Here is a 22610-nt window from a genome sequence, read left to right on the forward strand (position 1 = left end):
CAAAGTATATGTGGGACTAATATTTATGGTGGAAATCACAATATGCCAGGAATTGTTGCGCTTGGCGGAGGTCTGCGCTCTCCGAGTGCTTTCTAGTTGTTGTTGTTGTTGTTATTGTCTTTATCTTTCTTTCTTTTTCATTTATTTTCTTGATTATCTTGTTGTATTGCAGTTTTTGTGAGTAGAGGCCTCGAACAGGCCCTTACGGGTCTCTTGCCTCAACTCTGCACCTCTTTTTATTTTGTATGATCATGAAAACATATTTTACTTGTCATTTTATTCTATTTATTTGGTGATTTTATATGCATGTGTGCTAAATAAATAATTCAAACTCAAATGCAGCAATCATGAGACTTAGTAACACAGTGGTTATAGACTCTTTTTTTTTGTCTTTTTTTTGCATCCCTAGGTATGTGTTCATAATAGTATGGCCCTCGGAGGACTTTATAAAAATTGAAATGGCCCTCGATATGAAAAGGGTTCCCCACCCCTGCTGTAAATGTTCTGCCTAGTCCTGTGTCTTCCACAGATTCCACCCCCCAGGAACCCATTCAACCGGGCTACTATGTGTGGGTGAAGAAGTTTGTGTGAAAGAGGTGGAACACGCCTAGATGGGAAGGTCCTTATCAAGTACAGCTGACCACAAAGACTGCAGTTCGAGTGGACAGGAAACTGTCGTGGATACACCTTTCCCATTGTAAGAAACAGAAAATTCTTCCAGGTGAAGGCGAGGGAGCAGTGGCGGTTAATCTGTAAACGGCTGACGGCCTGTATAGGTCCAGCAATGGCTGAACCCCGTCGGAACCTGAGAAGGAGAGTTAAAAGGAGATGAAGTTGTTCTTCCTAATTGTGGTGAGTGCTGTGACGGCAGGACTCGTGAGTTTTGGCCTGTGGAACTTCCGACAGGAGGGAGGTAATCAGGGACAGAAAGATGCTCTGAGACAGGATGAGAGCTACATGCGCGCTAAACGCACCGTCGTTAGCCACTTAGGACATTCATGGTTAGAACAAGATCCAGAGTCCAGAGAATCATTCTCGTTGTTACATTTGTTCTATGTTACCAGTTTCCGTGCATACACCGCGAGTAACTGCTGAACCGATGACAGGGAGTGTAGGACAGTGCTTTGTCCTAATAGGGCTAAGCCGTGGCACGAATTTCACACTGAAGCTGTTGGATGGAACGTGGTTCGCTCGCAGCAATTGCACCCAAGAGCCACTGCGGACAATGGCAGGGAAAGCCAATAGATTAAGATTCCCTGTGCTAGGTGCGACAAACCACACATACTGTTATGTTACCTGTAAAGTTGTTTATATGGCATGCACACTGGGAATCAATGAAGATGTGGAATCAAACTCTACAACTAATCGGTATTATCGGAAAACGTGTTTACAGCAGCATAAAAGTTCCGAACAGTGCGAACAGGAGTGTATTGATGACCCCCGGCACCTCTGTGGTTTATTTACCTTCGATGAAGCAACACAGATGTGTCCAGAAGGTTATAACTGTACATGTAACTATCCCACTTTCACGCCAGAAGATAAAGGTACGCAATTAGTGGATAAGGGATGGTGGTTATGTGGACACAATGCGTATGCAGACCTACCAGCAAACTGGTCAGGAGTGTGTGCTCCTGCACATCTCAAAGATCACACAATTATAATCTATGCCAACAACACCAAGAACACAGCACACAAGCGTTTTAAACGAGATTTGAATGAATACGAGTTCAAACCGCACGACTCAGTGTGGGGCACAGATGTACCACAAGAGTTTAAGCATTGGTCAACCGGAGATAAAGTGACCTTGACTCTCTTTCCGTGGATAGGAGTAGGAAAGAACATATTGAGATTGGAAACGGTTGATTATAGGCTGAAAGTGTTTACTAATTTGACAAAAGTTGCTCTCACAGGAGTCAAGGAAGAAATGACAGCGCTAAGACTGATGACCATGCAGAATAGGATGGCCTTAGATCTCATAACGGCCCCCCAGGGAGGAGTTTGTGCAGTGGTAGGAGATTACTGTTGTACGTTCATCCCAGAGAATGATGCGGACGGTCATTTGATAGATAGCGCATTGAGAAATGTAACTAAGCTACAGAAAGCTATGATTGACGATGGCAGTCCTCCACCAGACTGGCTTACAGAAATGCTGTCGGGGTGGAGGGAACTGTTGTTCAAGATAGGAATGATGATAGGGATAGTGCTGCTAGTATTAGCCATACTAGCTTGCTGTGTAGTACCTCTTGTTCGGGGATGCATTGGCCGGCTCGTGGGATCAGTTGTTACTAGTACTTTGCTGCAGGTGGAAGAACGATCTCTACTGGACGACGATGAAGAGGAATCAGAAGAAGAATGGACACATGTGATGCAAGATGTAAATGAACTGTTTAAGATGTCTTAAGCTGTACACATATTGAACTCTGAGTGTAAGAAATGTGTTTCTAGGAAAATGAAATAATGCATTTAAATTTCATGAAAATGTAAAGATGTAATACTGATGATGAGAATCTAGACGCATTTAACGATAAACAGGAGGGAAATGTGAGAAGAATTATTGTTATTGTTGTTATTAGTATTATCTTTAAATGCTATGGTATGTTGATTTTGAGTGTTTGAGGAATGTTGACAGGAGAAGAAGAACATGAGAATGCAAAAGTGCTGATGCTGCTTACAACCAAGCCCAGCATCCAGATGTATCCTTGTTGATTAGAGAAGTTTGTTAGAGAAGATGTCAGAAGGCAATGAGTTATGAGATCCTGTTTAGACACCCAAAAAGAGCACCAATAAAAGAGGTGAGCGAGAACTTAAAGGTTGTTCAGTTGTTTTAGGTCACCACCGTTCCGAGGAGCACTTCCTTGGGTTTGGCTTGGCACTTTGTTCACTGGCGTCACCATTGATAGCACGTGCACTGTGTAAATATTTTGTAAATAAACTGTAGATCACCGACGTGGCCTTTGTCTGTCTTCTTGGGTCCCTGATAACAAAGTTTTATTGTCCTGTGCTCCTCCGTTAAACGTGTTGCTGGATCTCCTCACAATAGTTGACCTTCCACTGAACTCCAGATACGTAGGTCGGGTCTTTCCGGGCCACTTAAATCTCTTATCTGCAGAATCTCCTTCCTCTGGGTGGCTGAAGGCCTCTAGTTTTAGCTCTACATATTCAAACATCCCCTCTGATGCTGGAGCACCTGTGGTGATTCTACAGTTGAGTCACTTAGAAAGTTGTTACTGATTAAAAGGAGAAGCTGCGCTTCATCGTGACGGTTCAGGTCAGGAGATGAAGATGAGCCCATACTGAGAATAAGGGAATGATACAGTTCTCAGTAGTTCCTCACAGCTCCGCTGCTGTCCACATTCATCACAAAACTCAATACATCAATAATAAACTGGGGGGGAAAAAAGGAACTCAAATCTGTCGAAACCTTAAATGTTTTCATCAGCAACTATGTTGACATTTCCTCTTTCTCTCAAAAGTGTGAAATTATGCCATGAAAAGCTGACCACAGATGGACACAAATTAGATGCATTGAACTTCTGCTAGTTGTTTTGGAAAATTAGCTTCACAATTCTCAACATCAGTTCAGGGAGGCGACACTGTGGAAACCACAGAAAGCTGCTGCAGTTTCAGCACTAAAGGAAGTCAAATGAAGAGAAGTTCCAGAAGAAAAGGAGACGATAACATGATGGTCGCCTTCAAATGGATTCATGCTTTTATATTTCTAACATTCATGCTTCAATATTCAGGTGAGAATGAGTTCTAATGAAAACAGATTTAAATCTTCCCAATAAATAGCAGCATTTTAATTGTCTCACAATAAATGAACAGAAACAAAGACATTTTCTACCTGTGAACAGATTCTTGTTCTTTTTTTCACAGATGCCAACAGAAAATATCTGACTGCACATCAAGAAGTAACTTTGAGCTGTGAAAACCTGATAAAGGATCAGAAGAATTGTATCTATACTACATGGATATTCGTTCCCAGTAATCCACAACCAGCAGCAATCGAGCTGATTACTCTTGGACAGATTAAATCTCATAAACCAGGCAGACTGAGTCTATCTGAGAACTGTTCTCTGACCATCAAGAACCTCAGAGGTGAAGATTCAGGTCGTTATACCTGTCGCCAGTTTAACAGCTCAGGATCACAAACAGGTCCAGATGCTGTAATTGATCTGTCTGTGGTCCCCAGTGAGTATTCCCATCACATAGTTTCATCTTCACCTGAACCACAACGATCATTTCAGTGAGGAAGATTGTGTTGCTGCTGTTGTTGCTCTGTTTGCTCATGTCTCTGTTCTCATGTTTGTTGTGTTGTGTTCTGATCTGTTCTGGTCTATTCTGTTGTGTTGTGTTCTTTTCTGTTCTGTTTTGTTCTATTCCATTCACTTCTGTTGTGTTGTGTTTTATTCCATTCACTTCTGTTGTGTTCTATTCCATTCACTTCTGTTGTGTTCTTTTCTGTTGTGTTGTGTTCTATTCTATTCCATTCACTTCTGTTGTGTTGTGTTCTATTCCATTCACTTCTGTTGTGTTGTGTTCTTTTCTGTTCCATTCACTCCTGTTGTGTTGTGTTGTATTCTGTTCCATTCACTTCTGTTGTGTTCTGTTCCATTCACTTCTGTTGTGTTGTGTTCCATTCACTTCTGTTATATTGTGTTCTGTTCCATTCACCTCTGTTGTGTTGTGTTCTTTTCCATTCACTTGTTGTGTTGTGTTGTGTTCTATTCACTTCTGTTCTGTTGTGTTCTGTTCCATTCACTTCTGTTGTGTTGTGTTCTGTTCCATTGACTTCTGTTGTCTTCTCTTCTCTTCTGCTCTGTTCTGAAGCCACCATCACTACTACGGCATCAATATTTCCAGGAACCACCTCAGCAACACCAACAACCCACCATATTTCTCAGAGCAAAGGTAACGACTCAACAATAACTTGTGTTTTAGTTTCTGGTTTGTGTTGATTTTATTTTCAGTCATCTGCATCCTGGAACATCTCCAGGGAAGCTTCTTCTCTCCACATCACCTGAGAGGGAACATTGGCTCTCTCAACTAAATTAATTGATGGTGAAAGACTTTGATCTGGACCAACAGAGAGGGAACAGCTTCTAAAATGTTCTGTGTCGTTTGGGACCCCGTGACACAAAAACACAACTGTTCAAAGTCATGTTTTGTCATTGCTGCAGTTGCAAGTTTAATTCCAGACTTTTGATTTGTGTCTGACACATTTTCTCCACTGAATGATGTTTTTAAATGTTGCTGTTGTTGGCTTTCTCTGTTTACTCAGGTTTGTCTCTTCTCTTCTCTTCTGAAGCCACCACCACCACTCCAGCAACAACCTCTGGAGATGATAACTGTAAGAGAACATCCGTAACACAACATTAGCTTTTTTAATTTCCTGGTTCCTGCTGTGTTGGTAGTTTGTGTCTGTGTTGCAACCATTCTCCCTGGCAGTAAATCTTAAAAGCCTTTTTTATTTCCCTTTAAAACGGCGCCGCATTAATAAGGAACCTGCGTTTGTGGCATGAGCAGCAGATGAGGAGCTACGTGCTCAATAAAACCCAAACAGCTGCTATTGTTCTTGACTGGTCCCAGCACCTGAGACCATGATGCTGCTACACTGGTGGATGGATGGATGGATGGATGGATGGATGGATGGATGGGTGGACGGATGGATGGATGGATGATGGATGGATGGGCAGATGATGGGTGGATGGATGGGTGGGTGGATGGATGGATGGATGGATGGACGGACCAGTGATCATCCTACATCTCCACGGTATCTGACTGAGCGTTACCTTGACGATGGTCAGGCTCACTGAGCAGTTCAGGAGAGGATGGATCAGTAACCTCGACTCCACTCAACCCCTGTAGGGTGGACGTCCTGCTTGGAACGTCCTGCTTGGAACGTCCTGCTTGGACGTCCTGCAGCTGTTTGGATAAATAAACTTTGCAGCGCTCTAAGATTCATTGTTACGACAAAGACATGATCAACCATAACACAAACTTTTCTTAGAACTAAATTGTCAGTGAAATATTTCTGATCCAAGCTGATTTTAAAAGGTTTGTTGTGGATAATTACAACAGGAACAACCAGAGGAACAAGCTAAAATAAAGAGGTGAAACACGACAGGAAAAACAACATGTTGGTTTGTGGTGATTTCACTTGAATCACCTGAATTCGATGAGATCATCGACTGTTATGGGCTGTCCCATTTCTCCCAGTTAAACCAATGCAGTCGTCTAAATCCTGTCCTGATGATGAAGAGGTCTTCCTCATATAGTGATTATAGGCAGGTTACAGCCTAAAGAGGGTAGTCATGCACATTTATAATGGAAAATCCTTTAATAACCTTAAAGTCCATTAGTCCTTTTTCTACATAGTAACCAGTTTGGGGGATAAGATCCAGATTCATTAATTATTATGTTGTATGAATGAGAGCCAAATATCTCCATTATCTTCCAGATCTGTGGTGGCGGAACCTCTTTGCAGCAGCCGCTTTAGTTGTCCTCACCATCGGTTGCCTCACAGTTTTCATATATAAATGGAGAAAAGGCACTGGTAAGTTTCATGATGTTAATGAAATGTCAGTGTAGAATGATGTGCAAGTCCACAATAATCATAATCATAATGTGCCTTGGCGTCATTATGTTTCCCCGGTTTTATCTAAAGTGTTCCACTAAGAACCCAACCAGCACCAAGAGCATAAACCTCATCTCTGTCCTCTCTTTAATGCTGTTGTTCCACTGTCGCCTGGGTTGATTTGGTTCGGGCACTTGAGTCCAGAAGAGTTGAGGAAGATGCTTTTTTCCTCCATAGCACAATAACACATTAAAAAGGTTCGGACAGACTTTTTGTATGCACAGAAACATTTTGAAAAATATTTCAAAAACTTGTCAGAAATAAAAGGAAGAGCAGCCAAACTCTGAACCACAAAAGATCTCTTGGGGGAGCTTTTTTGACCCAAATACGTTCTCAAAGAAAGAGAAGTTGAAAAAAAGTCTGTCAAAGTGTAGAAAATGAGAGATAAAGTGTGACCCCTTAGGAGGAAACTTCTTAATGCAGAACTGAGTCACACATTTTCGTCTCTTTAGGTCAAAAATGAGGAGAACATTTGTTACGCCTCCATCAGCTACAAGAGCACCAACGGTGGAGCCCAGGTACAACGATAACGGGTCCTTGTTTGCCTTCACAGAAGCTTTCACAGATGCTAAAATATGTTCAGCCTTGGTTTTGGTACATAACTGAATACATTTCTAAAAGATTTAGGTTTATTCTTTTGATTTTTGACCCACGTTCATTATTTTCACATTTGTCCATGATGGATTTGAAGTCAACATCATCCACCAAAGGAGTTCAAACAAAAAAGAATCAGTTTGTTTGGTTGTCAATTCTGTTTCGTTTTTTTTCCTTCAGGTTTTTGCTGATGAAGGTGATCCCAATGTGACCTACAGCACTGTGAGAATGTAACCATCCTCCAGCTGTGACCATGTCAGCACCAACACAACCATCACAGCTCAAATAATAGCAGCCAAGAACTTGTTTTATTTGTTTGTCTGTTTTTATTTGTTCTTGTATGTGCAGAGGTTTTTTGTTAAGAAATGTTTTAATTCCTATATTGTATTACCTGTTAAATAAGTAAATGTAGTCCAAATATGTTTCATTTAGAAGCATATTTTGGTTGATGAGCAAATAGGAGGCTGCATATTTAATTGAATTTCATTCATTTTTAATCGTTTTGATACTTTTTTCATTTTCTTCCTTTTTTCTTGTTCTTTTCAATGACACCTTTGGTTTTGTAGCATTAAATAACAAAGTGTGTTTACTGTAAGTATGAAATTAAAAGCTATTTCAAACAATGTTTCTCGGAGTCAACTCAGTGGTGAAGACTTTAAAGTATTATTTGTACAATTGGTGTTATTAATATCGGGGACGTTTTAATTCAACCCAAAATTAGGGGGCACTTCTGCCACTGACCAGCAGGGGGCACTAGAGCTCCTTCACCGATGCAGGTTTGCAGACAGCAGCTGTTGTTGCTGAGTAGAGCTCCAGCCTACAGGTATGATTAATGTCTGCATGCCCTGTTCTCAGATGAAGTGCAGAGGAAATGAAGTTGTTCAAAAGAAGTGAATCAACAGGAGATCCTTCAAAAAACAAAGGTGCTAAAAAGAAAATGAGAAGAGGTGCAGATTTGAAGTATATTTCCTCAAAACTAAACCAAAACAAGATTTTGAATTTGGCAGCTCGGTCAGTGGTATTTTAAAATTACTTTTATGATGCATTACAAATAGAATTAAAAAACTAACCGGAAGGAGACTTTTGGAAATACTGACAATCCCAGTGTGTCAGAAGCTGCTCCACAAAAAATACACGTCAACCTTTAAAACACAACATCAGCTCCAAGCTTAATGCTCATGACAGTTTATCAAAAAACCTCCCCTGAGTCCAACTTAAATGAACGACCATAAACTGCCCAATCAAGAGTCACAATCACTCATCTGTGTCTGTGCGTACCTCCATAAACACTGACTTTGTGTGAGAAAGCGGAACTTACACATGCACACACTCTCACACACACACTTAAGGACAGTCGTTACCGTGCATGTGAAGCATGAAGTAATTGCAGTGGTGGTGGTGGTGGTGGGGTCAGTAATGCAACTCAGGACAAAGAGCTGTCAAACAAAGTGATTCTGCTTCACCGACGACCCCCAACAGGACACATTCCGATCGGGTGGCACCGGGCTGACTGGAGAGGGGGGGCCGGGACATGAGGAAATGATTCATGGGGATTTGAAGACTACTCTTCTGCCGGTAGCATCATTATAACATGCTTTTCATTGTTGTAGTTGGATTTTTTTGGGGTCATCTTTAAAATGGAGAATTTCTCCTTTTTAGCACCACATCAACCTGAGCTGGCTGCAGGAATTAGAGTAATTACATCATCGCGCATACAAATGAGCTAATTTAGCTTTGCCCCACCTCTCTACGGGTCAGTAGGACCGTGACCCAATTTAACCGTCCAATAAGGAACAGAGCAAAAATCTCCTGAGCCAATGGGACCCGTGGCCCTGCCCACCTGCATGCATAATAATAAGGCGCGGAATAATAACACACTGGGGGGAAACTTGAACGACCGCAGCTCACTCACTGTGCTCTTCAGAATACTTGGTCTCTGAAAAACCATCACCATGGTCGACGCCTTCTGTGCAACCTGGAAACTGGTGGAGAGCGAGAACTTTGATGATTACATGAAAGCCCTCGGTCAGTAATGTGCTTCTATCTTTGCTCTTTTTCTTTGATCTCAGTGTTGAAATGTGCTTCATATGTCATGTCCCAGGCGTGGGCTTCGCCACCCGACAGGTCGGGAACGTGACCAAACCGACCGTCATCATCAGCCTGGAGGGCGATAAGGTGGTGGTTCGCACCCAGAGCACCTTCAAAAACACAGAGATCTCCTTCAAGCCGGGGGAGGAGTTTGATGAAACCACCGCCGACGACAGGAACTGTAAAGTAAGAACAAACACTTTCAATCATCTCAGATCGGCATATTCTGGAGTAATCAAGATTAATTGGCCACACTTTTCAGTACGGTCACCATGTGTTGTGTCTCTCAGTCTACAGTGTCTCTGGAGGGAGACAAGTTGGTCCACGTCCAAAAGTGGGACGGCAAAGAGACCACGTTCGTCAGAGAGATCAAGGACGGCAAGATGGTCATGGTACGTTTCTGTCTAAAGTGAACTATGACATAAATAACATCTAAAAGTATAGCATCATGGAACGTAGGCCCAACTACTTTGTTTTTTAGTGTTGTTCAATATGAGGGATTACACTGTAAAACAAGAACACTTACTAAGATATAATTTAATGGTCTACTTTATATATTTTTTCTGTGTGATTTCTGGGCAGCAGCAAAATCAACACACATGTAGAAATACACATTCCCACATGTCCAGTCAAATCCCGAATCAAAACAGACATTGACGAGGCCCTGGAGGGACTCCCAGGTAGCAACTTAAGTGTGAATGTGATGGAACTAAATGTAACATGAAGATTCAAAGTTGTTAAAGCAGAAGTGAAAGTGAAACTTACCTTGCTGAGTCACCCTGGTCTTTTCTATGTCTCCAGATAATAAAGCAGTAATTCTGGTGGTGATGCATCACACCTTTGATCCTGATCTGGTGATTGTAGAGAGCAGATTACAGGAGCTCCCTAGAAACGTCCGCCTCACTGTCGACTCCCTGTTCCATCAAGGCAGGCTCCTCAGGTGTAACCGCAACGATATTGCCTGGAATCAGATCCAGAAAAGTCTCAACATTCCTATTCCTGAAGTAAACACAAAATGTTGATGAAGATTGTGCAGGAAGTTGTCTCAGTGGTGGACAGTGGTGATGCTGAAGGTGACTGTGGTGGTACCGGTCCAACCCCTGCTTGGCCACATTTTGCACAAAATCCCTGGACTGGTTCTTAAGGAACTTCTCAAACTTCTTGAAGGCTTTTTTGTTCGTCACAAACCAGTCCTGCATAGGGCAGAAATGCAAATGTTAGGAGAAAAACCTGCCGTGCATCACAGGACGGCGAGCAGAGCAGAACATCCGATACCTCCGAGTGGATAGAGTTGATGTGGTATTTGACTCCACTTTCAGAGTTGAACTCTTTATTGCAGATCAGACACCTGTACTTTCCTGCCTCAAATTCACCCTGAGATCACAGGAAATACCATCACTCGGAATGTCAGCCACAAAAAATGATTCATCAGACGTGTGAACAATCTTCAAGCGTCCCAGATCTACACCAGGCAGTTCCTGCTTCTGTCCACAGACCAGGGTCACTCAGGGATGTTTCAGAGTTAAAGAAAGATGCCGACGTACCTTCGTACACAGTCCCAGATGAGCCTTCAGCCCCGACACACTGGTGTAGGTGGAGCAACAACCCTGCAACAGTTACCAGCAGCTTCAGTTACAGAAGGAAATAACCCCAAAAGAAGACATTTTTAGAATATCCAGAAGATTATAAACTGACCATAAATAGGTCTTTTTGTTCCATTAACGGCACACATTAATCTGCAGTTCCACTGTCAAATGTTGGGAACATGTGATCAATAACTGATCACTGTTGATTCTCTGCATCGGTCTGTGGTCCAGCTCATGTTGGCAGACTTATCAAGTCCAGTAAAAAGAACCCTCCAGAGATTTTGTGCGATGTCATCATGAAAACATGTGTTTCTTCCTAACAATGACTGTTTTTAGACTGCCAGATTATAATAGAACGTTTTAGGCAGATTATTTTGAGGGTGTCTGTGGATCAGTCTGATTAATCACAATTCAGACACGGGACCCAGCAATTCAAGTGTTCTTCATTCACATCAGAGATGAATGAAAGGTGGATAAAAGGTGGATGTACTGTGCACATTTCTGTACAGCAGAGCTCCCAGGCCAGACTGGAGCCTGCAGGCAGCTCAGGGGGACTTCAGTGAATACCTGCTCCCTCTCTTTCCCACTTCCTAAACCCCTGAAGTGGGTCAGCAGCTGTAATTTTCTGTCACTGTTCTTCCATTAATGCATTTATACATTTTTTATGGCCCTTTTGAGTTTAAGATGAAGCATCTTCTACCTGGTTGGGACATTTGACCTTCCTCCGCAGCTTCACCTCATTCTTCCACTTCCTCAGCACATCTTGGCTGAAGGCGGGCAGGCCCGGCCGGGCGTACTTCAACTACGAGACATAAAAACGTGAACGAGCACAACAGAATGTCCCGCGTCTGTCCTTCCAGATGTCCTCACCTTTTTATCATCAGGCACCAGGTCCGACTGAAACTTCCTCTTGGGCCAGTCTTTGGGCAGCTCATTGTTGGCGATCTCAGCCAGGTGAAAGTTGGCCACCTGGGCCGAGGCTCGCTGTACCCGACCACGGGCCGTCCTCTCCGGGTTGGCCTCACTCTGAGCATTCTGGGCCTCATCTTCATCGCTCTTCAGCGGCATCTGTGAAGGTGTTGGGTGGAAGGAGAAAATAGCATCCATACATTATATCATTCTCATTTGTTACTTTATATTCACTGTTTTTTTTTTAATGTTGTGTTGATTAGGTAAATACTATCATATAAAAAGGATATTTTGTTACTGGCATCACTTATTTCACTATCATTTTACGGCAATTACCATTTATAACACCACTTCTATTGCTGTTTTAATTGTAAATGGTGGTAGAAGTGGTGCAAGTAATGACAGAAACCCGAGTTGATGTCATTTAAATTGGAATTCTCACACTATATTATTACTTATCTTTCATGCACTTCTTGGACCTTCAGTCCTCATACCTCCTGCCATACCTCCTACAGAATTTATTTGGATTACATATATTTGGAAATAAGCAGAGTCCTGCAGAGCGCTGACTTATTATTATTCCGTTTACAGGAATCACTGAACTACTGCTCATAAGTAGTCAGATCTTTGTAACTGAAGGTGAAAATCCCATTGTGACGTCGCTGACCTGGTCTTGAAGCTATTTGCATGTGCCTGAGAGCACAAGTGGCGTTGGGTGCTGTGACTCACAGGAGCGTGCTCCGATCTCAGGTGATACTCCAGACCCGCTTTGGACTTGTAGGGTTTCCCACAGTGGGAGCAGTTGAGCAGCAGCTTCTCCAGCTCAGACTCCTGCTTCCCACACTTCCTCATGTGGTACACGTATCCCATGATGCTGCTGAATGCCGCGTTGCAGCCCTGACAGAAAAGTTGAAGGTTGGAGCTCCTCATCCTGATGCATCTCACCACAAACAGCTAGTTTACCTCTTTGGAGCATTTTAACTTTCCGAGTCTCTTCAGGATTTTGCGTAGTTTCTCTTTGATCACACGATCGTCCAGGTCCTTGGCGTCATTTGACAAGGGCTAAAACCAGTTTTAATGAAACTATTAGGAGAGAAAGAGTGAAATAGAAGAGGTCTGGAGGTCTGACGGTCGTTACCAGGTGGCTGTGGTCGGCCATGATGTGATACTTCATCCCTGTGGACGACTTCAGCTGCTTCCCACAGTGCTGGCAGGTAAAAGGTTGCTGCACATCAGGTTAAATAAAAGACAAACTTAATCACCAGCTAATTAAATCACCAATTCTTTAAAAGGCCTCCCTAAAAAGGCCTTATTTGAATAAATGTGGGCTGATGTTTGTGATAGCGGCTCAAGCTCTGATTCTCTGTAGTGTTTGGCTGCTCAGGGCTCACCTGTCTGCAGTTCTCCATGTGCTTCTTCAGACCTTCAACCGTCTTCCTGCTCACACTTTTACACTTTGGACAACTGACTCTGCCTTTGGCCACAATCTGGATTTGCCAGCGCTCCTCCTCACTTCCTGGAAAAGCAAAAAGGAGAAAGTTGTTTTTTGAGCAATAATGTTGGGGGAATTTTTTGGAATTCGTGAAGTCGTAACACGTGTTCCCTCTCTCCACCTGCAGGGTAGGTAGGAGGATCCTTTTTGATGGAGCTGACGGGGGGTTTCTGCTCATCGCTCCGATGCAGTGTGGACCCTTCACAAACACCTGGCTCCATGCAAACCTGAAATAACATACCGATCCAGTTCCTGTCATTTAATCTTAAAAATAAAAGCATGTGGCGAGGAAGAAAAAGAAATAACACTGGTAAATTCAGATTTTTTTTATTTTTTTGCTCAGGTCAACTTTATTGTCCAGCAACACATTTATATATTCTTGGATGGCTTTCACATGACACACATGTGAGACTCTTTTCATGTGTTTGTGTATGTGTGTGTGTGTGTGATGTGATGAAAGCCATCCAGGTGTTTTCTGTGTTTTTGAGGCACATGACATGTCTACTAATGATGGTGGGATGGTTGATGACCACCAAAGCAATCAGGACAAAACAGTGAGGGGTTTTACTTACGAGGTTGTCTGACCCCTGGAGGCCAAGAGGAGTCAGGAGGGGGGCTCTGCTCCACAGATCCTCTCTGGACTTTCTTCATGTTCAACTCTACACAGAACAAACAGAGAATGAGGTCACTCAATGAGCGTTGGACCAAAATACAGTTAGAAAACTATTTATTAATCTAGAAGTCTTTCAATATGAAATGCGTGATTGATAAGAGCCCACCAGGTCTCCATATGTGCTCTCGGTCTCTGCTGGTCTCACTCCAGGTTTGGTCCTGGTTTTGACCGGATCCCCAGACCTGCTCTGTCCCCGAGGAGCCCTGACCCCCTGCTGGATCTCTGTCTGCCCCCCAAGCCTGATTGTGGCCTTCGTCTCCATCAGATACCCAGTCCTCCACAGGACCTTGTTCCTGACACACCACCCATACTGTTTCCACTCCGTCTTGTTCTTGGCTCCTGCCAGGAATCCATGTCTGGTCTGGAGGGAAGTGACCTACCCGGTCCCTGCCAGAGTTCCACATCTGGTCCTGGGTTTGATCTCCACCTGTGGCCGCGGGGTTCCTCCTGTCCTTCCTGATGTTACAGTTCTTACCCTGAGGCAGGTGCTGCTTTTTGCTTGTCTCAGGACCCTGAGTCCACACATTTTTTGCCCTCAGTCTTGGAGAGAGCCGCGGAGTAGGTGGAGCCATTGACCCAGGGTCAGTCCCATTAGAAAGTCCTCCTGATGACTTCACCGAGCAGCTGCTGGTGGGGTGATCTACTGCTTCTGTGGCAAGATCGTTGAACCTGTTTCAGAGAAAATGGATCCATTATTTTTATTATTGTTTCAAAGTTATGAGGTGACTTCTTGAAGTTTCTCACCTGAACAGTCTATCTGCGGCTCATCAGGTGTTTCTTACCTTTTTTTGCCGTAAGGTCTTTTCATCTTTAGAGGCTCGTGGGATTGAGGCTCATCATTCTGCAGGACAGAAATAGATGATGCCTCTAACCGGCCAGTTTCACAACAGCAAAACAGCATATTCAGTGAACGAGTTCATCCTTACTTTGACTAATCCGACTGAATTCAGTTCACAGGTTCTCTGTGGCATCCGTTTAGAAGCTGCAGGAGAAACTAAATTGACGTAAAAAGGGCAAAAAATACATGTATGAAAACTAACGGTTTGATTACCTGGACACGGTTCACCACTTTTAGATTGTGACTTGACACATTTCTTCTTTCTGAGCACATATAATGGTGACATATCCTCCCCGCTGTGAGAAGGGTCCATTCCAGGTGCACAAACACCATGTGGAAGCTATGGCTGTAAAAACAGGACAGAAAACATCGACATACGTGACCTCTTCTGCTGCAACAGATGTGCTCTTCTGCTGACCAGCTGACAGAAATAAAATAAATATAACACATGCAACCCTTGATTTGTCTCATACTCGTTATTTTTAAGTTTTCCTGTCACAACGGGGAAAAAAATCTACAATTTCCACATGAGTAACTTTCAACAAACACGAGTGAACTGCTGTATGTATATTTTCAACTTTTGTTCCTGTTTAGAATCAATGTTATTTCTTTATAACTTCTGCACAGAGATTGGTTCCTGAAAAAACTGTGTGAAATATTACCATCACGCAGGACGTTTAACTGCAAATCTATCCGTGGGGAAATCACAGAATACACAAGATGAGGACAGAACAGTCAAAAGAGAAGTACTCGTTTTTGCAGTATCCCCATTAAAACTGTTATTCCCGAGCTGGAGCGCACACACTTGAATCCACCATCATTGAAAGCGAACACATTTTTATGTTTTTTTTTATGACGTCAGACATAAAAACGAGTCGGACACTGCAGTTTAAACAAATCTGGTGTTGGCTAGTTAACCTGCTGCTCCCTGGTTTCCATTGTTTCCTGGCGGTTGGAGAAATACAGTGGTGACCGACGAAGCCTACCGTCCTACAGCTCACTCCCCCTGGAAGCACCCACTGCCTCCATGTCGTTCAGTCTGGCCTCCTCTGTCGCCTTCCCTTCCGGCAGCGAAACCCCCTAGGAGAGGCTAACGTCCAGGAAGGCCCGGGGCGGCTGTTAGGAACACTCCGGCGTTCAAGTTCGTGTCGATAGGAGGCAGACGAATCTCCACGCTGCTTCTGGCTGATGTGCAGCAGAATACAACACTCTCCCTGCTGCATCTGCTGGTGCCTTAACGGTCTGTCGTTAATTCGGCTACTCTTCCATGACCGACGTGGTTTCAACAAGTGTGAGGCGCAAGAAATGGAGGGAGTACTGGTAGGAAATACGTAATTTTTTGTAAGGTTATCTGTGCATGGAGGGATATATATTCATCTGTGGGTGGAAAATTGAAACCTCTTAAAAAGTGAACTTAGAATATCCTGAAATGTAAGCTGCCATTTTCCGTTGGTTGGGCCCTTTGCAGCTAGACTTGTTTATCAGTCAGTAGCTGGTAAAGCGACGTAATAATGCAACGTCACAATAATGCGACGCAGTGTTGAAATGTTTCATGATGCAAATAAAGCACAAGTCGTCTCTCCTCGTGTGTAATTTGGGCTTGGTCGCATTAGAAAAAGAGCAAAGATTATATCTAGTGGTCAGGAATACGAGCAGACGTTGAAGGCAGCAGCAGCCAGCAGGTGGGCGTGTCCTCCCGCGAGCAGTCTTCCGGTGAGAGGTCGACAGCATCAGCGGGCAGGTCAACATTTTCATTAAAGTGATCCAACTTTGGCCAGATTTCAGCACTATTGAACACGTTTTTCATGTTTAATTTCTACGAATTTACCTGTAATCTTGGGCCAAAAATCAACGTGAGTGGTTTTTAGATTTAATAAAAGAAGGTTTTTTTAATGAAAGATTATTTTCTCTACAGTCTATCATAGCTTGGCAGTTTTAAAACACAAATTTTGTTGAATTTTATGCTGTCATCCTCCATCTGTGTTCATGTTTATCATCATTGCACTTACTCTGTAATGTCATCAACAGGAAAGTAAAGGCCAGTCACATCCAGGAAGGAGCTCTGTTTTCTCTGGTAAGTGTGTGGCAGATCAGCCAGGAGGACTTCAAGGACATTATCACCCAGGAACGTAAGTAAAAATGATGAATAAAGACGTGAAACCCTTGTTGGTGTGAGGCTGTAAACGTTCCCGTTTTTCTGTTTAGTTTGGGATGTTTCCGCTGTGTTGTGGGTGGGACTCCATGTTCTAGGGCTGATGTTCATGTTATCTCTTCATTTAATTAAATTTGCCTCCATCTTTTTTTTGTCTGTAAACAGATGGACCACACCACTGGTGAGCGCACAAATCATTTCATAAACCCACAACATACCAGCTGTGATGCTTTAAGTATACACAGAATAAAATAAAGCTCCATTACACCTGAAGATAAATGCAATGTTTTATGTTTGTAATATTATAAATCAGCTTTTAGAACACGAATGACAATGAAAACTGAACCTCCACAATAAAATCATTTTCTTGTCAAAACTAAACTGACATTTTAGTTTGAAGCAGACACAGGGGGGGCGTGGGTGACATTTAGGATGGGTGTGTATTCTTGAAGAAAATAATCAACAAAATGAGCAAAAATCTGTGTTTTCCAAAGCCTCACCGCTGCATCTCACATCCAGCCAAACGGCCTTCTGTTTTTAGTGACTTGGAAAAAGTTTTATGTCCACCTGGCAGGCTGCACTGGTGGGGCTCATCTTCACATTGTGGACCTCCTGAAACAGCTGAACCAGAGTGAGGTTTTCTCTCCAGAAGAAAGTGATTACATCGTGGTTTTCTGTCCTGTGAGGTCACACATTAGGACTGACATCTCTGTAGCCTTGGAGACTGTTCCAGGTAACCCTTCTTTGTGTCCTGCTCCTCTTATTTGTATGATTTTCAACCAACAATTTGGAACATTGTGTGTTTTCTTGACTGCGAACAGAATAAAACCTGACCGTCTGCAACTCCTCCTTCCTTCCAGCCTTGAAACCGTCAATCCTGGTGGTGCTGCATCACACCTTTGACCCTGATTCTGTTGAAGCTGACAGCAAGAGGCAGGTGTGCAACCGCCTCCCAGACCTCCTGCTCACCCTGGACTGTCTTTTCAACGAGGGCAAACTCCTCAGCAGCAAACACAATAAAGCGGCTTACACGGAGATCATCAAGCTCATCGCCACATCTTACCAGGGTTACGCTAATAAGGTAGAGATGGCACATTTCCTGCCACTGTGTCCTCTTAAATGCTTCTGTTTCACACTAATCTTTGTCCTCCGTACTCCTGCCTGCTTTCTGGACATCACTCTTTATGGTAAGCCATGAACTCCTTACTCAGATAAATTCAGTCACTCTGGATGTAAATATTGAAACAGCATTTCTTTGGATGTTGACAGTCTTTAATCCATGTACTGCATCAAACAACTCTAATTTAGCTATTTTTCCGCTTCATTTTAGGGTTGCCATTCAACAGAGGATTAAATTTGTGATTTTAGTTACTATTATAGCTGTATTTTTTGTTGTTGTGATTACTTCATTAGTACTTGTTTAACAGTTAGCTAAACAGGTCACAGCTTCCCTTAAATGTGTGTAGATTAAAGGGAAAATGCTGCACACAAACCTTCATTAAAACTGGAGCCACAACTGTCGAAGGTTGACTTTAATCAACTGTTTGATGGATTTTGCTGCAAAAATGTTAAACACAAATAAATCATCCTGATTATGTCATGATTGTGTGAACTGTGTGAACATTTGTTTCCTGTGCCCAAACCAGCAGCTCTATTTTCATTATTCTATTAGATTTTGATTAATGACCAAAGGGATATCTGGCTCCCTCCTCTGGCAGTAGCAGGAATTACAGCTCTTTTCATAAAATACAAAATTAAGATTGTTTTTCTCCCCTGGCGGTAATGGCATGGCCATCCAAACACCGCCTGTCTTCCAGTAGATGTAATTGTTTAAATTTATCCTGTTTTAAACGCGCTTTAACGCGTCACCTCTGATTCGCTGGCCGCTCCTCTTCTTCTGTGGTGCCGAACGCGCCTCCAGCCGTTAAAACGAAAGTGAAAGGGTCCTCTGCAGAGATCAAACGTGGATTCGTGTTGCGTGAGTACAGAAAGTCATTCGTAAACAAAGTAAGCGTTAAATTAATTTACTTCGATCCGAAAGTAATCAGATTATTAAGCTTTATTTGATAATTCTTATGTGTGAATAAGACATGACTGGGGGCAGGAGACCCTGCAGGACCTCACTTTGGTCGTCTTGGGCGAAGTCACTTGCAGAAAACTTACTTTCTGTTTTTGAATCTTGGTTTCAGGCATCCTGCCCTCTGATCATTGCTCCTATTTTCTTTGCCAGTCTAAGCTTTTTCAGTAGCAATCTCACTGGTGAATTATTTACAGGTAGTTTTGGGAGCTCAAAATTCTTGGTTTTGTTCCTTTTCTGAGCTGATTGCGTCTTTTCTTTCCCCAACAGAGACATGGAGAATCTTGGTGAGGAAACCCTTTCAGCTCATAAGGTTTTAAACGATGTGCATTAAATGTCATGAATTGAATCATTCTGACTTGAAAATGTATCTGTGATTTGAATACTTCATGAGAAGAGAACATGTTTTCATGTCACCTATATTTAACTTCTATCTTTGATTCTAATGAGCGTTACACTAACTTTTAAACACTGATTAACTATATAATGATTCCAGGCATGAACAAAATAATCGTGTCAAAGGCCAAAGGTAACGGTTTAACATAAGAGTGGAGGAAATGTGATTTTCCTGCTACATGGACAAATGTCAGGTGGTTTATAGAGACTTTTGAGTAATTTGGTAATTTACTGATTGTGATGTTTGTTTACAAATTTCAAATATAATTGCATTGCTTGTTTAAAGTTATTTATATTTACATTTGACTTTTAATTCAAAACTACATTTACACTATTTCACCTCAGTCTAAACTAAGTGTTTCCCACTGGTTCATGTCTGCATGATTTCCATCATCAGGTGAAAGTTCAAAGCTGCTCAGGTTGATTTTCCAATAACACACTTCTTCCTTTCTCTCTTCAGTATCTGGAACAAAGTTCTTTGTCTACGTGGCTTCTGAAACAAGAAACGCTCACATGGAATGGGTTTCCAAAATGAAACGTGTTGGACACACTGAAGTGAACATTCAGGAAGATGCAGATTATTATTTGGTTTTCTGTCCAGTCAAATCCCGAATCAAAACAGACATTGACGAGGCCCTGGAGGGACTCCCAGGTAGCAACTTAAGTGTGAATGTGATGGAACTAAATGTAACATGAAGATTCAAAGTTGTTAAAGCAGAAGTGAAAGCCAAACTTACCTTCCTGAGTCACCCTGGTCTTTTCTATGTCTCCAGATAATAAAGCAGTAATTCTGGTGGTGATGCATCACACCTTTGATCCTGATCTGGTGATTGTAGAGAGCAGATTACAGGAGCTCCCTAGAAACGTCCGCCTCACTGTCGACTCCCTGTTCTATAGAGGCAGGCTCCTCAGGTGTAACCGCAACGATATTGCCTGGAATCAGATCCAGAAAAGTCTCAACATTCCTATTCCTGAAGTAAACACAAAATGTTGATGAAGGTTGTGCAGGAAGTTGTCTCAGTCCATTAATAACGCTATTTTTGTCATTTCAGCCATCCTGGAAAAGACCGTTTAACTGTGAGTATTATTTACACCTGGATCCTCATAACTGAAAGACCTCTGTCACCCTACTGGGTCATGGCACCTCACCCTAACCCCTAACCCTAACCCTCACCCTAACCCTAACCCTCACCCTCACCCTAACCCTCACCCTCACTCTCCTTCAGACTGCATTTCAGTTCCTTCTGTACTCTGCTGAGCTCAGCAAGGTCTCCAGTAATGAAGGCCCTCTTCTTCTCGTTCAAAAGGGCCTTCAGGGCCTTCACTTGTCACCCATGCTTTGTTGTTTGGGTAACAGTGCACCTAAATGTCATGAATTGAATCATTTTGACTTGAAAATGTATCTGTGATTTGAATACTTCATGAGAAGAGAACATGTTTTCATGTCACCTATATTTAACTTCTATCTTTGATTCTAATGAGCGTTACACTATCTTTTAAACACTGATTAACTATATAATGATTCCAGGCATGAACAAAATAATCGGGTCAAAGGCCAAAGGTAACGGTTTAACATAAGAGTGGAGGAAATGTGATTTTCCTGCTACATGGACAAATGTCAGGTGGTTTATAGAGACTTTTGAGTAATTTGGTAATTTACTGATTGTGATGTTTGTTTACGAATTTTAAATATAATTGCTTTGCCTGTTTAAAGTTATTTATATTTGACTTTTAATTCAAAACTACATTTACGCTGTTTCACCTCAGTCTAAACTAAGTGTTTCCCACTGGTTCATGTCTGCATGATTTCCATCATCAGGTGAAAGTTCAAAGCTGCTCAGGTTGATTTTCCAATAACACACTTCTTCCTTTCTCTCTTCAGTATCTGGAACAAAGTTCTTTGTCTACGTGGCTTCTGAAACAAAAAACGCTCACATGGAATGGGTTTCCAAAATGAAACGTGTTGGACACACTGAAGTGAACATTCAGGAAGATGCAGATTATAATTTGGTTTTTTGTCCAGTCAAATCCCAAATCAAAACAGACATTGACGAGGCCCTGGAGGGACTCCCAGGTAGCAACTTAAGTGTGAATGTGATGGAACTAAATGTAACATGAAGATTCAAAGTTGTTAAAGCAGAAGTGAAAGTCAAACTTACCTTGCTGAGTCACCCTGGTCTTTTCTATGTCTCCAGATAATAAAGCAGTAATTCTGGTGGTGATGCATCACACCTTTGATCCTGATCTGGTGATTGTAGAGAGCAGATTACAGGAGCTCCCTAGAAACGTCCGCCTCACTGTCGACTCCCTGTTCTATCAAGGCAGGCTCCTCGGGTGTAACCGCAACGATATTGCCTGGGATCAGATCCAGAAAGGTCTCAACATTCCTATTCCTGAAGTAAACACAAAATGTTGATGAAGGTTGTGCAGGAAGTTGTCTCAGTCCATTAATAACGCTATTTTTGTCATTTCAGCCATCCTGGACGAAGGCAGTGGTTGACTGTGAGTATTATTTATTCCTGGATTCTCATACCTGAACGTCCCTCTGAAGGCTTCACCATGCTGCTTTTCTTTATCCAGGTCCGGTGAACTATATGGGACTGATGGCAGGTATCGCTGTTGGTTGTGTTGTGTTGGTGATTCTTGTCATTGTTATTGTCAAGTACACGGCTGGTAAAGGTTAGAAGGCCGGTGGTGTCTGGAAATGTCCAAACCTCTTTCAAGGACCAAAGGACTGTGAGAAGAATTATTGTAATTATTGTTGTTATTAGTATTATCTTTAAATGCTGTGATATGTAGATTTTGAGTGTTTGAGGAATGTTGACAGGAAAAGAAGAACATGAGAATGTTTTGTAAAAGTGCTGAAGCTGCTTACAACCAAGCCCAGCACCCAGATGTATCCTGTTGGTCAAGATTAGAGAAGTTCGTTAAGATGGGAGAAGATGTCAGAAGGCAATGAGTTATGAGATCCTGTTTAGACACCCAAAAAGAGCACCAATAAAAGAGGCTGTTTGCACCAATAAAAGAGGTGAGCGAGCAGCAGACGAGCAGAGTTGAGAGAGGAAGCTTGAACTGCTGCTCAGCTCTCCCTTGCAAGGACTCCAGTTGTTTGCGTGGTTGATCTGAGTCTAGTGAACGAACAGCGCGGGTGATCAAAACTTCACCCTC

General features: G+C 42.5%; 3 protein-coding genes across 25 annotated transcripts; 2 read left to right on the plus strand and 1 right to left on the minus strand.

The window, feature by feature from the left end:
• Nucleotides 1-3009: 3009 nt before the first annotated feature.
• Nucleotides 3010-7545, plus strand: LOC115252916 (uncharacterized). 3 transcript variants are annotated; one of them, XR_003891207.1, is made up of 7 exons: nucleotides 3012-3743; nucleotides 3877-4191; nucleotides 4831-4911; nucleotides 5282-5350; nucleotides 6461-6556; nucleotides 7090-7155; nucleotides 7412-7545. XR_003891207.1 is itself a non-coding variant. In XM_029849284.1 (6 exons), the coding sequence occupies exons 1-6, from the start codon at nucleotides 3644-3646 to the stop codon at nucleotides 7098-7100; spliced, it is 672 nt and encodes a 223-aa protein (XP_029705144.1). In that variant the 5' UTR covers nucleotides 3010-3643; the 3' UTR covers nucleotides 7101-7155. The 3 variants fall into 3 exon arrangements, 2 of the variants coding, with proteins under 2 accessions (XP_029705144.1, XP_029705143.1); XM_029849284.1 differs by lacking the exon at nucleotides 7412-7545 and having other exon boundaries at nucleotides 3010-3743; XM_029849283.1 differs by lacking the exons at nucleotides 7090-7155; nucleotides 7412-7545 and having other exon boundaries at nucleotides 3023-3743; nucleotides 6461-6627.
• LOC105419096 (zinc finger protein 512-like) lies at nucleotides 4934-16499 on the minus strand. 8 transcript variants are annotated; one of them, XR_003891199.1, is made up of 19 exons: nucleotides 15804-16495; nucleotides 15031-15163; nucleotides 14906-14961; nucleotides 14762-14820; nucleotides 14086-14648; nucleotides 13879-13965; nucleotides 13428-13533; nucleotides 13206-13330; nucleotides 12953-13039; nucleotides 12778-12876; nucleotides 12544-12711; nucleotides 11776-11973; nucleotides 11606-11707; nucleotides 10864-10926; nucleotides 10595-10693; nucleotides 10085-10512; nucleotides 9591-9723; nucleotides 5793-9498; nucleotides 4934-5348 (listed from the first exon to the last, which is right to left on the minus strand). XR_003891199.1 is itself a non-coding variant. In XM_029849252.1 (17 exons), exons 7-17 carry the CDS (start codon nucleotides 13525-13527, stop codon nucleotides 10256-10258), a joined length of 1170 nt encoding a protein of 389 aa, XP_029705112.1. In that variant the 5' UTR covers nucleotides 13528-13533; nucleotides 13879-13965; nucleotides 14086-14648; nucleotides 14762-14820; nucleotides 14906-14961; nucleotides 15031-15163; nucleotides 15804-16494; the 3' UTR covers nucleotides 10139-10255. The 8 variants fall into 8 exon arrangements, 2 of the variants coding, with proteins under 2 accessions (XP_029705112.1, XP_029705113.1); XR_003891198.1 differs by having other exon boundaries at nucleotides 9575-9723; XR_003891200.1 differs by having other exon boundaries at nucleotides 9575-9733.
• On the plus strand, nucleotides 9112-22302 carry LOC101079341 (fatty acid-binding protein, brain-like). Of its 14 annotated transcripts, XM_029849263.1 has the most exons (9): nucleotides 18884-18976; nucleotides 19317-19354; nucleotides 19903-20094; nucleotides 20216-20418; nucleotides 20495-20519; nucleotides 21325-21516; nucleotides 21638-21840; nucleotides 21917-21944; nucleotides 22023-22302. In XM_029849263.1, the coding sequence occupies exons 2-9, from the start codon at nucleotides 19321-19323 to the stop codon at nucleotides 22124-22126; spliced, it is 981 nt and encodes a 326-aa protein (XP_029705123.1). In that variant the 5' UTR covers nucleotides 18884-18976; nucleotides 19317-19320; the 3' UTR covers nucleotides 22127-22302. The 14 variants fall into 14 exon arrangements, 12 of the variants coding, with proteins under 12 accessions (XP_029705132.1, XP_029705133.1, XP_029705134.1 ...); XM_029849264.1 differs by having other exon boundaries at nucleotides 18886-18976; nucleotides 21638-21817; nucleotides 21917-22302; XR_003891204.1 differs by lacking the exons at nucleotides 19903-20094; nucleotides 20216-20418; nucleotides 20495-20519; ... (2 more) ...; nucleotides 21917-21944; nucleotides 22023-22302 and adding exons at nucleotides 15969-16137; nucleotides 16846-16946; nucleotides 17135-17150; nucleotides 17489-17735; nucleotides 17830-18156 and having other exon boundaries at nucleotides 18300-18976; nucleotides 19317-19395.
• The last annotated feature ends 308 nt before the right edge of the window (nucleotides 22303-22610 follow it).

The sequence above is a fragment of the Takifugu rubripes genome, chromosome 16 (assembly GCF_901000725.2).
Source record: "Takifugu rubripes chromosome 16, fTakRub1.2, whole genome shotgun sequence".
Taxonomy (NCBI): domain Eukaryota; kingdom Metazoa; phylum Chordata; class Actinopteri; order Tetraodontiformes; family Tetraodontidae; genus Takifugu; species Takifugu rubripes.

Excerpts from the sequence above, each read along its gene's own strand:
- LOC115252916 (XM_029849283.1), top strand. The coding sequence starts at position 3,644 with ATGAAGAGAAGTTCCAGAAGAAAAGGAGACGATAACATGATGGTCGCC. Across the intron at positions 3,744-3,876 it reads ATTCATGCTTCAATATTCAG|ATGCCAACAGAAAATATCTG; the intron begins GTGAGAATGAGT and ends TTTTTTTCACAG. Across the intron at positions 4,192-4,830 it reads TGATCTGTCTGTGGTCCCCA|CCACCATCACTACTACGGCA; the intron begins GTGAGTATTCCC and ends TCTGTTCTGAAG.
- LOC105419096 (XM_029849252.1), bottom strand. The coding sequence starts at position 13,527 with ATGGAGCCAGGTGTTTGTGAAGGGTCCACACTGCATCGGAGCGATGAG. Across the intron at positions 13,331-13,427 it reads TCCTCCTACCTACCCTGCAG|GAAGTGAGGAGGAGCGCTGG; the intron begins GTGGAGAGAGGG and ends TTGCTTTTCCAG. Across the intron at positions 10,927-11,605 it reads AGGTCAAATGTCCCAACCAG|GGTTGTTGCTCCACCTACAC; the intron begins GTAGAAGATGCT and ends TAACTGTTGCAG.
- LOC101079341 (XM_029849263.1), top strand. The coding sequence starts at position 19,321 with ATGGAGAATCTTGGTGAGGAAACCCTTTCAGCTC. Across the intron at positions 20,419-20,494 it reads TCAACATTCCTATTCCTGAA|CCATCCTGGAAAAGACCGTT; the intron begins GTAAACACAAAA and ends TTGTCATTTCAG. Across the intron at positions 21,945-22,022 it reads GACGAAGGCAGTGGTTGACT|GTCCGGTGAACTATATGGGA; the intron begins GTGAGTATTATT and ends TTCTTTATCCAG.